Raw genomic sequence first — 13,896 nt, forward strand, 5'->3', positions numbered from 1 at the left:
ATTCTTGTAGACTTCCAGGCTTGTTTGTAAGAAGATTCTTGAAACAGTTGCACTTGTAAAAGAAGATAATTTTGTTGTTGTTGTTGTTGTTTTGGTGTTGTTTTTTTCTTTTTTTTTTTTTCTTTTTTCACAGGACTGGGTGATATATTTGATCTATAGTAGAGGGAAATAGTAGCATACTGGGTACAAAATTATTAGAATGGTCATGATGACACTTTTTGGTCTCTGCTCCACCATGGGGCTCTGGTCCAGAATATCTGCTGGACCTGCCAGCTCTGTCATGATATTATTTCTAGTTAAACAGGTAAGCTAATTCAATAATTAATAATTAGCAGTATAAAACTATCACACAGCATTTTAACCTTCACTGCATGTTTGTTTCAAAAATAGTTCTGATATAACTATTAATGTTAAAATGAGTTATGAGAAATGTTGACTGAGAAGCTGTAGAATTTTGTATTGTAACTCATTCTGAATAGGTAATTTATTACAAATTTCTGCTATTAATATTGATTCATACAGTGAATAAGTTGTGTTTACCTGTGTTTATACAATTTCTTTTCATAACAATATTGATCACTATTAAATTATTTTTATTTTACAGCTTGACTCAGATATCAATTCCATTCTGAAATGTGTTTATTTTCTACTATTTTTCCTACTTGTATTCTAAAGTCACCTTAGCTTTGTTTATAGAGCCACTGCTTAGCCTTTTAGACATATATTAGGAGTGAGTGTTACATCTCCAATGCAAGCCGACGTTATTGGCATTGTTCTGCACCTCAGCTTCTTAAGAAGGCTAGCAAAAACTATATATAATATTTACTTTTATTTCTTGTAGAGCTTTAGCAAACTGTTCACTTCTTTTTCTTATAAATCTATAAAAACTTAAAAGCATGTTTCTTCATCTATATTGTCTTAAAATTTTAAGAACTTTCAGTATTTAATGATAATATCTCAGTGTAAGTCACTTAAAGGAAATTTTCTTTTTGTTTTTCTTTTTTTTTTCCTCATTTTCATGTTCATTAATGTGTACCATTAGTTCAGTAACTTTAAAACAAAAAATCTTAAGGTGTTGTAGTAAATTCCAATTTGTCTGAATAAAACTAATATATAAATTTAGGGTAAATTTATATGAAATAACTATACAAGAAAATGAGCACAATTGATAGGTTTACTTTAAACTGAAAGTAGTAAGTTATTTCTATCCACCTGTCCTACACCTAATTCCACAGGAAATGTATTTGCATATGTAGGTGCTGTAAAGACTCTAATTTTACTCCTTTTCCTTTTTTATCCTGAAAAAATTACCAGGAGACACATATTCTGATATTTATTTTCTTTTAGTAGAAAATATTCTTATTGCTTTTGGATAATTGAATCTAGAGCTTCTTTCGTATAAATGAGAATAGAACTGAAGCATCTCTCAGTTTTCTGAGAAGCCTTGAATCCATAGTACGTCTTGACCTCAGTGCTGATGCCATCAATATTAACAAGAAAATCTCCCAATGAGTTTTGTGAAATCAAAGTTTTACAAGACTATAAATCACCGTGAGTTACTTTATTGTAGTGTTTCCTGTAACTTGTTTACAACAGGTCATGTAAAGAAATGTGTAATTTTTTTATATTTAACAATAAAGAAGAAACAATAGTCATATACCACTATATCCACATGTTCTAGCAAACACCTCTATAGATATGAAATTATCAATCAGAGTAAATCAGGATGATGGATGAAAGAATGAACAAACATTTGAACTCTTACATTATTTCTAATTCATTCCAGAATTTTGTTTTTTTTCTAACCATAATAGCATTGTCCAAATAAACAGAACCATTTCATTTTATTGTTAGCTTAGTATAAGAAATTTAAAAGGTGAAATCCTGACTAAAATGTAGTCAGCTATGAAAAAAAAAAAAAAAAACAGATTTAAATCAGTCCATTTGCAACCTTGTAGGTTTATTATTTTAATCCACCTCTTAGACAAGAGCTTCACGCAGTGTTCTCTGCTTATTTTTAAACAGCTGTGTCAACTTTGTGCACCTTGTGTGCTCTGAGTGAACTAAATGAACTTAAAGACCCTTCCAGGAAAGTCTGATAAAATTTCAGTGCCAGTGAACTTTGGTGCAAGCATTTAGGAGTAATGTGGTTTATATGTTACCAGCAAATCTTCAGACACTCTGAAGTGAAGAAATGTACAGTTTAGGTCAAAAGGTCACAGACTTTCTGAGCTTCTGTCTTGGCCTTTGGTATTTAATTTCTTCTGAGCTTAAAGTTCTGTTTAAATGCTAGAGTGCCTTAATGTCAACTGAAATGTAAAACTGAGACAAAAAGCCATGTTTAGCTGCATGTTGTCAGAATGTGAGATCACTGTAAATTTACCTGAAAGCTTGGGAGCATGCATCTAAGTTTTGGTAGCAGAGTAGCACAAAATTTAAATCATAATCAAACCTCAGTGGGATCTCTAATCACAGACCCATTTCAGATGCAGAGTGATGTGTCATCTCTTTTTAGAACACACCCACAGACCTAGGTCTTCACACATGGTGAAAGCAGGAAAAGTCCCTATGATCACAGCAGTTATTGCTGTACTCCTCACATTGACTCAGGCTGTAGATCTTCCTCTTTCTGGGAGAACCTGCACTCCTTTCTGAAGAATATTAAAGACACAAATATAAGATACAAAATCTGTATCTTTGTCCTGTCTCTTTGATATTTTTGTTGAATCCTTTTCACTTAGTTAACAGAGACAGGACATCAAGGTGTCTCACCTCCTTAATTTCCCTTAATTTATTTACTTTTATCAGAAAGTCTTTTGGCAGAAAACCAAGCATCTCACAGGCATTTACATCAGTAGTGATCAGGTACTGGATATCTGACTCTGCTTATTGTTTTGCAGAGAATGACAATTTCATTAGGAAGGGAAATGAAACTGCATTTATGCCTAATCTGCTCCTCCATCTTATTAACTGAGTTTCTTCATGCCAGCTTCTCAACTCTTTCCCCAGTAATGGAGCCAAACAAGCAGTCAGGTAGCCACTATATGGCTTTTTCTGTGTTTCCTTAGCTGTTTAATGCATTTGTTTATTAGAAACAGAAGTGCTATCTCTTAAATCAAGCAGTCTTTTCTACAAGTGCGTCATCTTCTCTTTGCCTCTTCAAATGAGGTTCACTGACCCAGGAGTGTATAAAGAATCTCCCCATGCTTTCAGCATTTTGAGACCCACATGAGGGAAATGTCAAGATTTTTATTTTGGAAACATGCATTCCTTTCTCATAGCTGATGTAAATATTCTCTCCTTATCTTACAAGCCCATCAACTGAAGAATAATTATAGTCTTTCTACTCCCTGGAATTTAAAGCACAGTGTCTGGAAATTAGCTGAGAGTCTCAAAACAGAGCGGGGAGCAGGCAATGTCTTACATAGCAAAAATATGCATAGGGTGTGGTCTCATATAACAAGTAGCTAATATTCACCAATGTTCTTGTTTGAAAGTAAATAAATACAATTTTATTTATTTTCCAACAAACTTAGCTTCAAAGAATAAGGTACAGGTGCCAGTCCTTGGCACATCACCTAGCTCAGACAAGCCCAGTACAATTGCACAGATGTGAAAGGCAGTTTCCAAAAAGGGGGTAGTCCAGACAAAAGGAAGTGGATTTTCCCTGGTGAGCTAAAAAGTATTGTTTGGTGTAAAGATAATTGCTTTTTAGAAAACTTGTACTTAGCCCACTATCCACATTTTGAGACCACATCTCAAGTATTGTGTTCAGATTTGGGCCACTCGCTACAAGGAACCCACTGAGTTGCTGGAATGTGTTCAGAGAAGAGCAATGAAGCTGGTGAAGGGACTGGAAAACAAGACGTATGAGGAGTAGCTGAGAGAACTAGAGTTGGTTAGTCTTGAGAAGAGGAGGCTGAGAGGAGACCTCATCTCTCTCTACAAGTGCTTGAAAGGAGGCTGTAGCAAGGTAGGGGCTGATTTCTTTTCTCAGGTGACAAGTGACAGAATGCAAGACAACCACCTCAAGTTGCACCAGGAAAATCTTGGATTAGATGTCAGGTGGAACAGGCTGCCTAAGGAAGTGGTAGAGTTGCCATCCTTGGAGGTATTTAAGAGATGTATGGATGTGACACTCAGGGATATGGTTTAATGGTGGACTTGGTAGTGTTAGGTGGTGGGTGGACCTGATGATCTACTGGGTCTTTTCCAATCTAAATGATTCTACAATTTTATTATTTCATGTGTTTCTGCAGCTTCAATGCTGTCCATATAAATGAAACTGTGTTCCCTCATGCAGCCCACCAGGATTTGTACATCAAAGTGGTCATTTAGGGAAAGGAGCAGCCAAGAGGGGCTCTTGACATTGCAGAAGGGTTGATTTTCCAGGCACTAGAGGGGAAAGTGCAGAATTCACTGTCACCAAACTGAATAAATCCAAAGTTGAGCCTATACTACACTACAACAGTAAAAGAGAAATTGTTTTTGAAGTGCTCCTCTTTCTATTCTCTTTAAGCAAACCACATCAAAGCAGTTATTCCAGATTATATTCTCCAGAAATCTAACTTTTCAGAGGAGACAGTAAAACTGTACCATCTCCAGGCAAAGAGGATAAGATAACTAAGACGAACGATTGAGTGTTTTTCAAAATGCTTAGGAAAATAAAAGTGTCTATAGCACAGTTGCAGGTGTTGGAGGAAGAAGTGTCTGTTGAAGTGCTCAGGCGGAGCACAGAATGCATTGCAGAATAGATAACAGCAGCTAAATATTATTGTTTGTTTATTATACTTTTATTCAAATTATTACTGAAGTACTCAAGTAAGGTTGGTTATCTTTTAAAAAGCTGTAAAAATAAACAGCCCTCAAAACTGTTATCAATCAGATTCATAAATTAATCTAGCAAAAACAGAAACATAAATGAGAAACCTACGTGAGAACGGTTAGCTGACTTTGGCATAAAATGATCGTAAAAGGCTTGGAAAGACTGAAAAAGTTTTGAAGATCAGCACACATTTTCTACAGTGGAGGAATTAATTGCCTTTTTTTTTTTTTTGGTGGTGGTTTCTATGGTAACAGAGTACCATGGCAATACATTTCTTGCTCAGGCAAAAAAAATTGATGAAATTTCACTAAGACTCTCCTAGGCTCCTAGGGAGGTCTTTTTCTCCCTGCTTACCTAACTTGTCTCCATTCTCCTCCCCTCTCCTCTCCTCTGTTCTTAAATTTGTTAGAATGGAAGAAAACTAGCTCACTAAAACACCACAAGGATCTTATTTTCCTCATGCAAGGTGTTCTTACTCTCAGGCCAAAGCATCTCTGCTGGAAAAAACAACTACTGGATGGAACAAATATAAACAAGAATGCTTGAAAATGCTACAGGAATCAACTGTAGATGCTGGTAAGGAAACGAGCAGAACAATAAAGAAATGTGTTAAGTAACATTGCTGAATATGCAAATATTCAAATTATTTTACTTGCTTTGCACAAGTGTGTGCCTCTTTATAAATTCTAAATGTAAACAGTCAGCCATAGCTAGACCTACAGACATGCAGTCATGAAGTTAATGGCTGTCTTTGTCCTGAAATATATTAGGTTTCTATATATAAAACCAGATCATATACTGGAATGAACTACTGAACAGCTGGTCCTGAGCTACCATTATGATATGTCACAGAATACACAGTCAAGAAATGGCTGCTTCCCATTATTGGGACAAACACATCCTTTAGATGAAGGAAACCTATGTTCACTCCCCTTTTCAGCCTGAAGGAAAGTCAAACCCATATTCCTGGAAACTGTAATAGCCATAAGACAACAGGTCATCAAGGGAAAACAGGATGACTCCCATTTCTCACTTAGAAACTGAGCCATGGTAGACAAAAACACAAAACAAATGAGGTAAGGCATAGTCTGGTTTTTGCCTAGGCAAGGCACCTGGGGCCTGCTCTCTTCTCACAGGACTGCTTATGCTTTTTGCAATAATGTAATCAGGTTAATAAACTAAGGCACAGTAACCAGGTTGCCCCATGTTCACCCGGCACCTGTAACCTTTAGCTTACAGTTCCTTATATATTCTCCCAACTCTATAACTTGGATTCTTGGCTCAAGAGCAGAATAGCTTCAGAGGACAGTGTCTTCTCCTGAAAAGTGGCAGAGGGAGGGCCTGAGTCCATGTCTCCTACCTCTGAGTGTGTGCTCTAAGATTTATGCTCTTTAGCAAAAGGGGAGCTCATAATCTGTGATTATTTTACACTGAAAGTATAAGTTCTGTTCAGCTAGGTGTCTGTCTTCAGGAGAGGATGACACAGGCTCTGAGTAGTTGGAGAAGTTCAAGAGGCAGCTGGGATAGTGATGACTGCAGTCACCAAGAAAAGATTTGGAGTGTATCTGTGTTCTGTGTTTTGTACTCAGCAGCTATAGGCAACTTTCTGATCCTCTGTGCAAGTGATACACTCATGGGTATTGCTTGGTGGCTACCTCAGCCCATCAGCTGCATTGGGAGAGTCCAGGACAATATTACAAGCACTTTGCTAGTAACAGGAAATTGCAATACGGTCCACAACTGTATTGGCCAGAACATGGGGTCTGATTAAGATCAATGTGTTTATTTTCCATAATTCAAAATGCCTTGAAGCTGAAAATTGATCCAAAGCAAAGAATTTAAAAGAGCAGAAAGAAAACCTGATAGGTATGTAAGCCTGAATTATACAACACTTTATATTTTTAGATTTCTTTATGCTTTTCCCAAAATATTGAAATGTCTAACATACCCAAGCCTTTGAAAAGAGGAAAAAAAAGATAAAATTGGAGAGTCAAGGAAACTGTTTTTAGTGATCACACATAATATAGAAGCTTTTATCTTCTTTCAAGTGAATTAGGAGTTGCTGAAAATGAGCAGCTTGGCTTGGCATGGCAGGATGCTAAAAGTAAGTAATTCTTATGCTCTCCAGGCTTCATCGCTGATCTGCTCGAGGCAGTTACTGTTCCTGGCAGCTGTCACACCATGAGCTAATTGCCTTTGCATGTGACGTGAAGCTTCGATGTCTGGAAAGCAAAGCAAGACCCCATTCCCATTTCTGACCCTGATCTCCATCAATAATTTGATTCTGTTTTCATACTACTTGGGGCAGAAAATGCTCCACTGATGAAAGATTAGCAAGTAGGCACACAGCTAATGATAGTGTATTGCTTACCAGCAACAGCTACAAGCCCTGTACCTGTTTTGTTGATCTGGGCTTTGGGCTTAAAGCTTGTACTAAAGAAATATGACCCCATTTTTAAATAGGACAGAATCAAATTTATTCAATTCTCTCCATCTCTGAGAAGAAGCCTTGGAAATACCTAGTTTTACTTCTCTCATTGCCCAATCTGTTAGTTTTTAGGTATCTTTTTCTAAAATTGTATTTACTGCAAAAAAATCTTCTGATGCTAGCTAGTGCAATTCAATGCACAGAAGTAGATCATATACCAATGAAAGCGGGAAAGGAAAGGAAAGGAAAGGAAAGGAAAGGAAAGGAAAGGAAAGGAAAGGAAAGGAAAGGAAAGGAAAGGAAAGGAAAGGAAAGGAAAGGAAAGGAAAGGAAAGGAATCATGGATCTCTATATGATGGATCTCTATATGATGGGATTGGTATCCACTCCACACAGAATGAACCCATGTGATTGCAGGTTACTCAGTATTCAATGTTTTTCATAATTATCCATTGTCTAAACTTCTTTTTTTTTTTTTTTTTAAACATCTATTTGCTTTTCTCCCCAGGAATACATTGCAATGGAACATTTGATCAGTTTGTTTGCTGGCCTTACTCACCCCCAGGAAATGTCTCTGTTCCTTGTCCTTCATATTTGCCATGGTTGGAAAATGGTAATGTGAATGTAGTAACTTTTCTTGGAGTTTATGCTGGGAGTCCAGACATAGGACAGATGGTTCTGGTCTATTTTGTCCTAGTGTCATTTGAAATGTCTGAGGGCTTTCATGTCTCACCTCTTTTCAACTCTTTTCTTATTCAAGACACGGAACTACTGTTGCTGTTCAATTGTTTACCCTTTTTCTCCATCTGTGCTCATTACAGCTCTGTATTGTCTGCTACAAAGCAATATTTCCAAGAACATGTAACTGTACTGCCAGGCCTTGATTGGCAGTAACATATTTAGGGTTCAGCTTCTGGGATCCCCACTGACACCCAAGATGAAGCTCTCACACAAATTGGAATAGCCAGACAAAGGTATCTGTCTGAGCAGTCAGCCCCCCAGTACAATGTACTGTGCCACCAGCAAATGGTGTGCTGAACAAAAGGGTTTTCAAAGCTGCATTGTCCTGGCTGGAGCAGATCAGGGAGACTTTCAGGAAGGGAAAAGTAATAATATTTGTAGGACCAAAGCTATCCAAACACAAACAACCTTCCCTTTCTACAAAAGAAATTAAAAGGCATTCCTACCAGCATAGCCTAGTGATTCTGACTCCTGCTACACCGTGTTTCTTAGCTAGCTACTTGTGGCTTTCTTAGTGTGAGAAACACTCTGTAGCCAATAACTTAGGCTCAGGCCAGGATCTCAGTGAAGTAGCATTTTTATTTGCGATTGCAATGGCGGGCATCCCACAAGCAGGAGCGCACCTACTAGTTCCATAACACAGTTTATATACCTTTTTTCTCGACGACCAGGACCCTCCCCTGTTTCCTCACTGAGTGGGTAATCCAGGTTCACAATCTATCCGGTGCTTCACAGACTCATTGAGGTGGTAATGTTTCTTACACAGTGATTTCCGCCTGATTGTTCTAAGGATTCTGGTTGTCTGCATTTTACAAAGTTGTCTGTTAAGCTTTCTTATCACAGCAAGCATATCTCAATACCACATTCCTTCCCTCTATACAATGTAACTCTGCAAAAACATTTTTTTTCCCACATTAGTCACATTTGCAATACCACTTAAAAGAACCAACTGTGGGTGAGTCCTTTAGTTTATGGGAGACTACCATGCTGTGCCTATCCTATCTTTCTCCAGGTAGGTTTGATATGGAATTTCATCATTTGTCTTTTTTGTGGCTGCTAAGCTGAAAGAAGACCAGCCTCTATCTATTCTACCAAACATCTGCTTCTGCCAATTGTTTGGAACAAATTCAACTGTTCATAACAAATATAATAACAAACATCTTCCTTCCCTCCATGTAATAGACTCCTTTTGTTGTTGTTGTTGTTGTTGTTTTTGTTGTTGTTTGTTTGTTTGTTTTCTTTCCCTCCTCTTTTTCTGTCTGAATTTCTGCAAAAGAAAGATGTAAGACATTGCACCAGATCATGATGCTTTTCACTGTGATCACAATAGGGAATACATTGGAGATGCATTTTCATCCATGCCTACATACCTTAGGAAAAGAGGCATTGAGATAGCCCTGCTGTCTGTCCTAGGATTTCTGTGTGGCTGCTCTTTCTAGTGGTTCCTATTTGCATTGCTGGTCCCCTTTCCAAGGCACGGGTGTGTGGGACTTAGCTGGACTTGGACCAGAAATCCTTGGAAGTTTGAGGTAGATTTTTTGTGTTTTGTCATCATTGCCAAGTTTGAGCAGTAGAAAATTAGAATAGTCTAGAACCAAGACTAGACCCTAAGATTGCTCCTGACCTGACCTTATCTGGAATTCCAGGATCCCTTATTTTTTTTTGTCCTAGACTGGAACACTCTTCTCCTCTGGCCTGTATTTCTTTTTTTTTTTTTTTAATTAAAAACAAAAACAAAAACAAACAAACAACAACAACGACAAAAACACCACCAAAAAAATGCCTTGTATAAATCAGGTCCTTTAAGAAAACCTTCCTCTCTGTGCAGTGTGCCAGATTGCCAGTAAAAGTGGAGAAGCCATTTTCTGCCTGGGGAACCTGTTTTAACTCCGCTACTTGTTAGACCACACGAACTACATTGGGCATGGGCAGCAGTCCTCCCACAAAGCTCCTGCTCTGTCAGAGCAATGTGTGCTCTAAAAACAGTTCTCTCAGTTCCAGTTATTCTAAGTAAAATGAGATATTCTGGTGGTTGCTCCAACACATTTTATATGTATTTATTATAATTAAACGCTTGTGAATTCAAGAATGAATGAAAAAGCTCAGGTCTGATTAGAAATCATCTAATGATTTAGGAAGGCATCTGTTAAGGACAATCTTAGGATGAGGTCAAGAGGCTAAGAGAGAAAACATGGAGAAAATGAGGAGACACTGAAAAACAAACATCAGCCAGAATCTCCATACCATTTTTCTGATGTTATGGGCAAATTCTAGTTTAGTATAAACTACAATGCACTAAAAGCCAAGAAAGCTCCACCTGCTGATAGGGACCCAAAGCATATAAATAAAACATCAACCACAGGTACTTTGAAATTCAAAAGAAAGATAATTCCCTAGTCAAACCACAGTCTTCTTCCTATAATTTTTGCAGCACAGCATAGGCAATGTTGATGGAACTTAGGAACGTAGTGAGGAAAAAGAATTAAAATGAAACGTGGGCTTACCTTTTGGATGGAGTAACCATGTTTTTTGTAAAGAGTGAGTATATACTGGGAACTGATTTTTGCTATATTATGTTCCAATTTTCTTCTGTGTAAATACGAAAAATATATTGTCAAAAACAAAATAGAAGATGTGGGTGTTTTTGGTGTTTTTATTTTTTTATTTTTTTTGCAGGGACTATTGCTATGGTATGAGGGAGAAATCCTTAAAATGTGCATGAAAAATGATATCTTTATTTTGACCTTTCAGACTAAACCTCTGTTTACTTTCAGGAAGTGCGGGAAATGTATACAGAGTCTGCTTGGATGAAGGAATTTGGCAAACAAAGGAAAACTCCACAGACATTTGGCGTGATAGTTCAGAATGTTCTGAGGAAAATCATTTCAGAAAAAAAGTAAGTATGATGTTTTATATTATGGTTTAATACTTTAATCTTCTTAATCCCTTCTTGAATAACTGATAAAACGTTTCTATTGAATACCTGCAAAAAGATATCCATATTTCATTTAGATTACCAAATAGGAAACCTGCTTAGAAGAAGCAAAAGAGGAAAGATTAAGGAGGAGGATTCCTGCTTTAGATGAAAGAAATTATTTTCAGTTCAGTCCACTGTTCACATCTACTGAATTTCTCCTAATAATACTGAGAGGAAAAAGGGAAGGGAAGGGAAGGGAAGGGAAGGGAAGGGAAGGGAAGGGAAGGGAAGGGAAGGGAAGGGAAGGGAAGGGAAGGGAAGGGAAGGGAAGGGAAGGGAAGGGAAGGGAAGGGAAGGGAAGGGAAGGGAAGGGAAGGGAAGGGAAGGGAAGGGAAGGGAAGGGAAGGGAAGGGAAGGGAAGGAAAAAAAGGAAAGGAAAGGGAAGGGAAGGGAAGGGAAGGGAAGGGAAGGGAAGGGAAGGGAAGGGAAGGGAAGGGAAGGGAAGGGAAGGGAAGGGAAGGGAAGGGAAGGGAAGGGAAGGGAAGGGAAGGGAAGGGAAGGGAAGGGAAGGGAAGGGAAGGGAAGGGAAGGGAAGGGAAGGGAAGGGAAGGGAAGGGAAGGGAAAGGGAAGGAAAGGGAAGGAAAGGGAAGGAAAGGGAAGGAAAGGGAAGGAAAGGGAAGGAAAAGGAAAGGAAAGGAAAGGAAAGGAAAGGAAAGGAAAGGAAAGGAAAGGAAAGGAAAGGAAAGGAAAGGAAAGGAAAGGAAAGGAAAGGAAAGGAAAGGAAAGGAAAGGAAAGGAAAGGAAAGGAAAGGAAAGGAAAGGAAAGGAAAGGAAAGGAAAGGAAAGGAAAGGAAAGGAAAGGAAAGGAAAGGAAAGGAAAGGAAAGGAAAGGAAAGGAAAGGAAAGGAAAGGAAAGGAAAGGAAAGGAAAGGAAAGGAAAGGAAAGGAAAGGAAAGGAAAGGAAAGGAAAGGAAAGGAAAGGAAAGGAAAGGAAAGGAAAGGAAAGGAAAGGAAAGGAAAGGAAAGGAAAGGAAAGGAAAGGAAAGGAAAGGAAAGGAAAGGAAAGGAAAGGAAAGGAAAGGAAAGGAAAGGAAAGGAAAGGAAAGAAAAGAAAAGAAAAGAAAAGAAAAGAAAAGAAAAGAAAAGAAAAGAAAAGAAAAGAAAAGAAAGAACCCTACAACTTTCCTAGCAAATAGCTTAATCTCAGAGGACCCCTGTTCTGCCAAAGTCAGACAGCTTCATTCCCCAAGGCCTCCTGAGCTTTTCTGTACTTAATGAGCCGTTAACTGGTCCTTTCAACTGAAAAAGTGTGAAAAGCAAACCCTTATTTTCCATTTGCCTGGAATTTCACCTCATAATCTAGCTAGCAGCAGACTGGAGGATTTAACATAACACAGATTCCATCCTGCCTGATACAGCATACAGCCCCAGCACTGGACTTTGCCAGAATGGGAAATTACTCTCCCGGGCTGAATATAGAGCATAGTATAAATACCTTGACAATACTCAGCTCTTAGTACTGAAGATAAAATTAAAATATTTACTAATCAGCTTTGGGTTTTGAAGCTGGGAATCATCCTTGCTACCTCTGTGTTTGCAAAGAAAGCCTGGCTGCATGTTCTCTGCGAGAAAACACTTTGCAACTGTGTATGCTCGCTTTCAGTTTTCATGTTATGTTTTAAGCAAAGAAGAGTTCAAACAGGAACCCAGGGGTCGAGCCTGCTGCCTGCTTGCGCACCCATGCAATGATGTGCAATGAATGCAGCAGAATTTCAGATAACAATAAAGTATATAGTTTACCTCATTTCAGTTTCTTGTAACTTCTTTTGCCATAGAGTTCAGCTTTACTGATGTCAAAATAAAGTCTCTTAGATGAGCACTATTACTGTTGAATGCTTTATAATTCACCTTTTGTTACTTTGGTTGGTGAGCACTTAAATTTTTTATTAATTTACTGACTATATTATTCATTAAGAATTTATTGATCATATTATTTATTGATTACTTTATTAAGTACTGCTATTTCAAGATCCTCATGTGTTACCAAGATTTTAGTAAACTATTGTGAGTATATGGATTTCCAACTTCACAGTTTATTTAAGTACAATAAAATTCCATGAGTACTGAGGGCTTTCCATTCTCTATTGACTGTTCTGGATTGTAACTTGTGGGCAGAAAAGTACCACGTTAAGTCATCATGTGTGAGGTTTCTCTGAAAGCTTTCCAACCAATCCTAAATGTGGATGTTAAGCGTTAGGTACCAACATACCAGAGCTAGTATCCACCCACAATGGATTATTCACCTTGATTTCATATACTTTGGTTTTGAAAAAATGTCATACCCAAGGTGATAACTCACCCTCTTTATTATGTTCTTGCCTGTTTGAATCTTTTCATAGAGCTGAGTATGGCCGTGCACCCACATTGCTCTTCCTGGGCACTTGCACTCCCTCCAAGAGAGTTTCTAGCAGCAGGCACAGCTCACTCTGCTATCCAGATAGTACTCATTAGCATAAATTCATCAGAGACAACTAACTGGCAGGAAGAGAGTGCTAAAATCTCTGGCTGAACAAGTAGATAGTTCATATAGGAAACAGCAAAATCACTAAGGAAAAGAGACAAGTTCCAAGAAAATCTTTGTAGGGCAGATATGGATTATGAAAATAACATATTCTGCATCTCCATGTTCCCACTGTAGAGAAGCTTTTCTTGAACTAGAAAAGCAAAATGAACATATGGGAGGCAGATACACAAAGAAAAAAGTATAGCAGGAACAAATATCAAATGAAGCTCTTCCCTTCTTCCTCTGAGGTCTTGCTCATGGCATAGAACGATAGAATCATAGAATGGTTTGGATTGGAAGGGACCTTAAGGATCATCTAACTCTGTCCCCCCTGCCATGGGCAGGGACACCTTCTACTTGACCAGATTGCTCAAAGCCCCATCAAGCCTGGACCCTAGTTCCCAGGGTCTTCATTTTTTCC

The 13,896-nt window shown here is 38.1% G+C and overlaps 1 protein-coding gene across 1 annotated transcript in view; it reads left to right on the forward strand.

The window, feature by feature from the left end:
• Positions 1-199: 199 nt before the first annotated feature.
• The window catches only part of GLP2R (glucagon like peptide 2 receptor), a 43,214-nt gene continuing 29,517 nt past the window's right edge, over positions 200-13,896 (forward strand). Inside the window, exons 1-4 of the mRNA XM_035561923.1 lie at positions 200-304; positions 5,308-5,401; positions 7,762-7,866; positions 10,769-10,894. Of these exons, the coding sequence (XP_035417816.1) occupies positions 200-304; positions 5,308-5,401; positions 7,762-7,866; positions 10,769-10,894 (430 nt within the window). The remainder of the gene's footprint in view (positions 305-5,307; positions 5,402-7,761; positions 7,867-10,768; positions 10,895-13,896) is intronic.

Source organism: Cygnus atratus, chromosome 18, assembly GCF_013377495.2.
Source record: "Cygnus atratus isolate AKBS03 ecotype Queensland, Australia chromosome 18, CAtr_DNAZoo_HiC_assembly, whole genome shotgun sequence".
Lineage (NCBI taxonomy): Eukaryota > Metazoa > Chordata > Aves > Anseriformes > Anatidae > Cygnus > Cygnus atratus.